Consider the following 8,024-nt stretch of genomic DNA (forward strand, 5'->3'; position numbering starts at 1 on the left):
AATCTTACAACTTCCAAACAGAAGTCTGATGTGTATGGACATTGGAAGCAAGAATCAGTAATCGTGAAGGGATCAATATCTATGTAAACCAATTATCATGAAAGACAAAACTGAAAAGGCATTAAAACATATCAGAAGAAAACCCTTGGTAAACCAACAAAGATCTGAAATGCAAGGAGAAGCAACAGCAATCTTTACGTATAGCACAAGTATCCTTGATATGCATACAACCATCAGATTAATATGGAAGCAAGAATCATAGATTTTGTTCAATAAGGAAAATTATACTATTTCTTACAGTTAAGTTTCCCTCCGCATGCAATCAATTATTAACATCAAGAAACTAAGCATGACTTTTTCCACTACTATTCATGAGAGCGATGAAGCTAGAACAAGCATAGAAAGAAGCCACAGAAGATGAATTGAGGGAACAAGTACACCAAGCTTTCTCGAATTCCGATCAGCACTGTCAAAATTGATGTTGTACTTCATGCTCATGTTGGTGTACATCACTCCCCAGTACTGCCCTGTAATTTCACCTTGAGCACTACTCAAATTGCTCTGCTGCTTCGTTTCACTTTCATCAAACAACTGGTAAATGTAAGCCTCAGAAACTCCTTCCTTCCTCAGCGGAGTTCCAAGTCCAGATTTCAAATGCGAAACCAGCCCCTGTAAATACATCTCCGCGTACAGCTGGCTCTCCTCTGCATCCCTTACACCATTATTCACATGCTCATAGTTGCTTCCATCGCTTGGCCACCCTGTTTCCGTCACAATTAACGGAACATTCTCGTAACCGCTAACCGCCATGGCAGCAATCACGGCATCAATCATCATATCAAACAGGTTATGATAACGAACGGCCGTAACAACGTCATCACGAAAGTTGAACGGGCCTTCCTGAAACAGAGCGAAACCGACTGGAATCTCTCCGTGGAGCCTATAAACATTGTACGGATACACATTCACCAGGAGAGACGAGTTAGTTTCCTCCAAAAACTGAAGCACAGGCCTGATGATTAGCGAGCTGACCGGCTCCTGGAACTCGGCGGAGGAAGGAGGAAACGCCGTCGTAATCACGTTGATGAAGGAGAAAGTAGTGGAAACTGAGACGGTGCGAATTCCGAGGTCGTTCAGTGCGCGGTGCAAGTTTTGCATGGCGGGGACTACGGCAGCGGAAGGGTCAGAACCGCCGGAAGTAGGGGAAGTGATGACGTCGGAACCGACGGAGATGAGCGAAATACGAGCACGAGGATGAAACGGAAGCACATTGTTGTAAACCCAGAGAGTAGCGGCGGAGCGATTGGAAGCGAAGGAGCCAACGAGGTAGTTGGGGACGGTGAGGAGAAGAGAGATGTTGGAGTAGGAAAATGCTCGGACTAACGTAGGGCTGGGATTAAGGAGGCGTACGGCTGGGATTTTGAGTGACTGAAGGGCGGTGACGACGTGCTCCGGCGGTGGAGAGTTGGGAGCAGGGGAGTAGGTGAAGCCGACAGTGGTGGTTGGTACGGCGGCGGAAGGGGAGAGTAAGAGAGAGAGGATGAAGAGAGAGAGAAGGGGAGTTTTGAAGGAGGGAAGCATTTTGAAAACGTGAGGTCTTGGAGTGAAATTTTTGCTTACTTTATTATTCATTCAGCTAATTGCAGAATTAGAGGGAAAGAGAGAAGAAAGCGTAGGGTACGTATCAGCGCATGTTAGCAATAGTTGGTTCAATACGGTTGCAGGGTACTCTGGCGGTTACAAGAGGGAGGAGAAAATGATTTGATGGTTGAGGTTGTAGGGAAAAGCTTGTGAACCCTCATCCCATGATTCCACGTCAATTTGAAAAATGGCCATTTCAGTCGAAATAATGGACATTAAGCTAGAGAGCCACGCGTCCAAAGTGGTTTACAAGTTTAACCAAAATATGGTTTTGTGAATAAGAATGATTACATTTTTAAACCGTCTAAAAAGGCACAAATAACTTTTCTGTTATATAAATATATATAGACGGTTGAACTTATTTGACATGAAGGAAAATTAGGGAACTAAAAGATTGCTTTAGCTTCTAAGTTCAGATAGATGTGATATTATAGTATTTTTCTGAATTCCTTTATAGAATCATTTATGGCTTTGCCATTATTTTTAGGTTACCATAACTCACCGATTATTATAGATTTGTTAAGGTTATCATGTTCGATTTGATACAAATACCTATTATTCTAATCAATTAAACCTGAAATTTACCCTATAACTTAAAAGTGGATATATATATATATATATATCTTCCAAATGGCAAATAAGAAGGTACTAGTAAATCGCATGTAAAACGAGTTATCAACGACCGGAAAGCTTCTACTTTTCTTATGTCTTATTTTTAGTCGCAATATGAATCCATGTACTTAGTACACGTTAAATCATTCGATTCCTTTGTATTTGTTCTGTTTTTAAAGTTACACTTTGCTGACAAACTAATTAAACACCTCATTAACAGAAATCATTGGTGAAACAGGACATCATATTCCGCATTGGAAGACACAAGATAGACCATCTTTGTTAAAAAATTAAAAACTTAAAATCAAGAGTGTCATTATAGTTCAACTTTCACAGGTCAAGCTAAATTATAGAACTGAAGAGTGCATTCAATGTTTAGATACAATAAAGACTTAGAGCAAACTTCAACTTTTAGCACAAAATATATTCCTGAAGAAGGAATACATGGAAATATTCTCTAACTTGAAGAAGCTTAGTGTAGGAATACAATCAGCTTGCTCGGTGATATTACATTCCTGGATCGACGATATGAATTCATTACAAATATAATAAATACAGGCAATGAAATAAAATAGATGAAGAAAAAGTTCTAAAACGCTAAAAATCGCGGAGTCACTAAGAGCAAATCAGCAGTAAAATATATACAAATTACAAAAAATGAAGAGTAGAACCATCAGGATCCAACCAAGACATATCAACAATAGCCTCTTTACGCAAGCTGCAAGCCAAATTCTGTATGTAGTTGAGAGTTGAGACATAGTTCCGCTATATATGCATATCCTAAGAAAATTTTCTTCGGCAGAGTTTACTTGAGTACATCTCTGATTTCAGTATAATGCCCCGTTTGAAAATAAAAATTCGGGTTTGGAAGCTTGAAAACACGTCTTCCTAAAGATGAGCCAGTTAAAGCATCCATCTGGCTACTAATCACAGCAACGATCCGAAATCCTTCCTTTTGCAGTATAGTTCTTCCAACTGAAAAATATTCAGGTAGGTCCATTTGCAGTTCATTATCAGTTCTGCAATAGCATTACCATCCATGAAAGATCAACAAAATAAGGAGAAACAATAATTTAGTGAAAAATGCAAATAAGAGAAGACATATAGAGAAATTTAAACTGCATGATCTTCTGATTGATGTATTGATAGGTGGCAGTCATGTAATTGTGTAAATTCATCATACTTATGACATTTTTAACACCTTATTAATTGACTTTTAGCATCCCATTAGACCTAAAGATTGATTATAAAAAATACAGTATTACATCCAAAACATAATATGCGAGGAGGATTTTTGGATTTAAATAAGATCTGCTAAAAGATATTCATCTATTGTATTAAACCGTGTGATCATTCATTCTTGAAAGTTATGAACGAGTAATTCAGGAAGCAACAATACCTCATGATTAACGATGACCATCCACCAAATCCAGCAGAAATAAGGTATTGTGCTGTGGTATTATGTAGTCTCTCAGTCTTCCTAGACAAGAAAATCAGTTTCCACCCACCATCTTTAAGTATCAGGTACAGTTGTCGAAAAAATAGGTGCTTCAGGTATTTCACATCTTCAATGCAATCACTACAAACATGCTCCTTGAATCTGGATAAGAATAAGTATGTTAATTTGTTGTAGTTGGGAATACCAATCTGTTGGTCAACTCAAGCCAGGTACAAGAATATTGTTCTCTTAGGGTCTTCTGGGGTTACAGTTAATCAGAGGTTTCTATTGTCAGATCACAAAGGCGAATGAAAGTGATAATGTACTAGTACTGATTCCAATCTATACTCTGGAGAACAAAAGAACTTCAAAGCAATATAGATTCTTATGCAGAAAACTTTCAGCAGGTTAAATATATCCTGTCCGACTTGGAGAAAACATCAAAGCAAGTAAAGACATTCTTGACAAGAAAATAAATAGCTCTTTGAATCTAATTATCCCAAACCCAGAGGAAATGTAATCTTTTAACACGCATCTAGGTTAACATCCTACCGATTGTACTGTAGACAATTCCCAGAACAGTGCATTGCTAAGGGCATCTTAAGCTGATTTTTCAGTGTCAATAAATCGGAAAGCTGGTTTCATAAAGTATATGCAAAATTTTGTAGTTCCAATTTACAAATGCCAACTCAACTGAGATAATGTAGTGTTAGTGATAATGCCGACTACTAGGATGAGCATAAGAAAAGACCATCATATCAAGAATTAAAAACATTACCGATGTAGCACTTGGTAGGGATAGAAAGAATCTTCTGGCAAGAGGTCATCAATGTCCATCAACACAACGTCACAGCCATCAGGAAGTGGTTTGAGATTACTGAAGTATTGCTCTGCCAATCCAACTGTAATATTTAAGTCTTTCAGGTAGTGACCGTCTTTAATGTAACCAACAGCAAGGCTTTTGCAAATTGCTGGGAAAGAAGCTGAAGGCAAAAGATTTAGTTCCGCATGCAGAACAAAAGTTTTGCAATAGTTATAATCATCGGTGGATTTCCAGGTCTCAACAACACCAGCACTCTGAGTTTGACAAGACCGCAACATTACAGCCAATGTAATCAATAGGGTCATTAGCGAAACGCCAACTGTCACAAGTCCAGCAATGAGGACTGTGGCAGCAAAAGAAGTAATGTAAAGCCCCGTCTCCAGAGTATAATGGCTTCCTACTTCTGCAACAAGTCACGAGTAAATGATTATAATTTGGAGCTATTACTTAAACTTGTGAGAAAGAGATGACATGATTTGAGGCTCTCACTCCAAATTGGAAGATTACGATGACAGTTTTGCACTCATCAGGCCCTCAGTCTAACTTCAACTTCATCAGACCAAAAACAAGATGTTGATGAGCCAAAAGTATATGTAATTAGTCATATACTTCTAAAATTGCTATATTTTCTGGTGTTTTGTGTGTATATCTCATGTTATTTTATCATATATGTGTAGGTAATGAGAATTTTTTTCAATTCAAAGTAATATATATTACCTCAGTTCAACAGAGTATTACTCTCAATATATAGGAAATTTGGTCAGGATTCCTCAATCAATATCATATTTCTCAAAGTCTAGTTTCCAGCTATTCAAACGATTCATCATTTGGACTCTCCTACGCAAAGTTATTGGCCATTCTACCAAGTTGTGCAGCGTAGTGTGCCACACCAAAACTAGCACGAGCCACTATGACATTATACTTTTCCATCGTGACACGCTATGTCCTTGAGGGCATCAAATGAGCTTTTAAGGGCTATTTTGTCTTTTCAATGTTTTGGGAAATACTTTAGTACCTTGGGTATGAATCTTAATTCGAACTTGAAAAAGTAGGTTTAGGATTGCAATGAGATTGAATAGAGCAAGTTTATAAATCCTAGGAATTAGTCGTAGTTCATAAATTCCAAATTCTCGTGGAATGATATTCTACTCACTTTATATTATTTGTGCAACCCTCTTATACTGGTGTGTTCATTTGGGAGCCAACAAATGTGTTTGATGAAATTTTAGCATTCAGTATAAGATTTGCTAAGAAGGGGAGCCTTAGCGTAACTGGTAAAGTTGTTGCCATGTGACCAGGAGGTCACGGGTTCGAGCCGTGGAAACAGCCTCTTGCAGAAATGCATTGTAAGACTGCGTACAATAGACCCTTATGATCCGACCCTTCCCCGGATCCCGCGCATAGCGGGAGCTTAGTGCACCGGGCTCTGCCCTTTTTTATAAGATTTGCTAAGACCCTAGTGCAGTATATAGTCAATTGTAATCAGAAAAAGAAAGCAGGATGCACACCTGAACCTCCTCTGGTTGAAAGACTTTGAGCAGAAAATTCCCTCTCCATCATATGCCCGTACGCAGACATGGCTTTATCGCTTTGACGGGGAAATGTTAGCTCGACTAATGTCCTTCTAAGTGATTTACCAGTTTCCAATTGGAAGATAACATGGTTACCTGAAGAATGATGACACAACAAAATTGATCAAACCTGAATGTGAAAGTAGGAAGCTTCCAAGCTATATAATTGTCAACAGATTCCAACAATTTACAAGAAGCTTCCTTAAAATTTCATGCGAGTAGTTCCACATGGTACCTTCTTGCCCTATCACTCAAAAAAGACAAACAACTCAATTTTACAAAAAGTTACTTGCATAATCATAATTTGATCGCTTTCATTCATTATTAGTAGCATCCCAAAAATAACAACCTACCCCATTAATTTGGATGTTCTCTTCTCTTGAGGACACTACTCCAAATCTGAGTTTTACACTAAAAAAACACAAACAGAAAGCAAATCACTCTCAAAGTTTATAAGCTCTTATACAACAAGAATAAACCCAGCAATTAGATAACAATAATCAGAGTTACAATTCAGTCAATCTCGCCAATTAATTAGATTCTTTAAATGGGATTAATACGTCAGATGTTGTTGCCAAACAGGGTCAAAAAGCAATCCTCCAAAATTTAAGTTATTACCAAAAGAATAATACCAATATCAGCAATTAGATAATCATTTTTCTGTTTCCATTCAATGGGACAGAGGATAAGAAAACAACTTATCTACAAGCTTTATCAAGCTCATACCAAAACAAGAATATGAATTGTCTTCAAAGAAGATAATAAAAACCCCATTTTCAGTTTTGGTGAGTTTTGAGCTGGTTTCAAACTGAAACCTCATTAAATATATTTATCAACTGAACAGCTGAAGAATTGAATCTTGTTTCTCAATTACCTGAAATCCACGTTGAATTTTGCAGGAAATTGGAATGGACTGTAAGAGTGTCCCATCTGGATCATCTCGAATGTTTCTTAATCACCATTTTCAAAAGCTAGAGAAATGATGCTGAGAAAGAGGGACTATATAAAGGCATTAAGGCCAATCAGAAAAATGCGTTTTGTCCTAAAGATGAAATAATTGTGATATTTTGCGCTTGATTGATTTATATAGGTCCCATTGCAAGACTTTTATCATTTGATTTGAAACAAAGAAAAAATTGAAATAAAGAAAGTGAGTGTAATATCTCAAATCTCAAATAATATTACAAGATAAATCTGGATGAACATCTTTTGAGATATTCCATACAAGGTAAAGAGAGCATTAAAGAACTCTCAACGTTCTAATTCCAATATTCTAATTTCGTTTTTCACAGATAATAACAACGCAGTTTTTTAATGTGAATGTTTCAAATTTTGATAAAGAGAATATTTTACGTCATTATTTGCTTTTAATTTTTGAAAGAATAAGTATAAATTTGTATAGTAGAACAACTATGGACATATGAAGTACCTATGGAGTATACTTCTGTTGATTATGATGTATTTGACAGAAGGAGCTTTACTTTAGGAAAATGAGTATTTCCGGTACCAATTAAAACAAGACAAATGTTGGGGGCGAAATAATAAGGCGTAGCTAACAACATAAATTTTAATGACGATAAATCAGACGACGAAGAGAATTATACTAAAAGCGACAATATACTTTAATATGGTTTGGTAATTGACCTACATCAATAAGAGAATAAATTCTTTCCCTAAACAAAACTCTCCTTAATTTTTAGCATTCCATAATATTTTCCTACAAGAAAGAGATTTGTCAACTACGAAAGATATTTATATTTTCCTTTTAGGAAAATTAAATCACTTTATGATAAATATTCTATCATTCCTCCAAGTAAAATAAAAATCCAAATATAATAAGAAAATCAGATAAATCTAACAAAATGTAGATATCCAATTAAATAGTGGACAAAATACTACCCTTTTTATTTATTTAAATATATTCACCAAGACTTTTACC

At 36.6% G+C, this 8,024-nt stretch overlaps 2 protein-coding genes across 6 annotated transcripts; both read right to left on the reverse strand.

Moving 5' to 3' along the window:
- Positions 1-170: 170 nt before the first annotated feature.
- Positions 171-1,681, reverse strand: LOC104087659 (glucan endo-1,3-beta-glucosidase). Its single transcript, XM_009592202.4, has one exon. It carries the CDS (start codon positions 1,630-1,632, stop codon positions 370-372), a length of 1,263 nt encoding a protein of 420 aa, XP_009590497.1. The 5' UTR covers positions 1,633-1,681; the 3' UTR covers positions 171-369.
- A 981-nt stretch (positions 1,682-2,662) lies between these two features.
- On the reverse strand, positions 2,663-7,458 carry LOC104087616 (uncharacterized protein At2g39920). 5 transcript variants are annotated; one of them, XM_009592168.4, is made up of 7 exons: positions 6,960-7,458; positions 6,439-6,496; positions 6,277-6,329; positions 6,023-6,181; positions 4,470-4,917; positions 3,653-3,853; positions 2,663-3,272 (listed from the first exon to the last, which is right to left on the reverse strand). In XM_009592168.4, the coding sequence occupies exons 4-7, from the start codon at positions 6,090-6,092 to the stop codon at positions 3,059-3,061; spliced, it is 933 nt and encodes a 310-aa protein (XP_009590463.1). In that variant the 5' UTR covers positions 6,093-6,181; positions 6,277-6,329; positions 6,439-6,496; positions 6,960-7,458; the 3' UTR covers positions 2,663-3,058. The 5 variants fall into 5 exon arrangements, with proteins under 5 accessions (XP_009590463.1, XP_009590469.1, XP_009590486.1 ...); XM_009592174.4 differs by lacking the exon at positions 6,277-6,329; XM_009592191.4 differs by lacking the exons at positions 6,277-6,329; positions 6,439-6,496 and having other exon boundaries at positions 6,960-7,457.
- Positions 7,459-8,024: the final 566 nt, after the last annotated feature.

Source organism: Nicotiana tomentosiformis, chromosome 3 (genome assembly GCF_000390325.3).
Source record: "Nicotiana tomentosiformis chromosome 3, ASM39032v3, whole genome shotgun sequence".
Lineage (NCBI taxonomy): Eukaryota > Viridiplantae > Streptophyta > Magnoliopsida > Solanales > Solanaceae > Nicotiana > Nicotiana tomentosiformis.

Excerpts from the sequence above, each read along its gene's own strand:
- LOC104087616 (XM_009592174.4), bottom strand. The coding sequence starts at position 6,092 with ATGTCTGCGTACGGGCATATGATGGAGAGGGAATTTTCTGCTCAAAGT. Across the intron at positions 4,918-6,022 it reads TTCAACCAGAGGAGGTTCAG|AAGTAGGAAGCCATTATACT; the intron begins GTGTGCATCCTG and ends GACTTGTTGCAG. Across the intron at positions 3,854-4,469 it reads CCCTACCAAGTGCTACATCG|ATTCAAGGAGCATGTTTGTA; the intron begins GTAATGTTTTTA and ends ATTCTTATCCAG.
- LOC104087659 (XM_009592202.4), bottom strand. The coding sequence starts at position 1,632 with ATGAATAATAAAGTAAGCAAAAATTTCACTCCAAGACCTCACGTTTTC.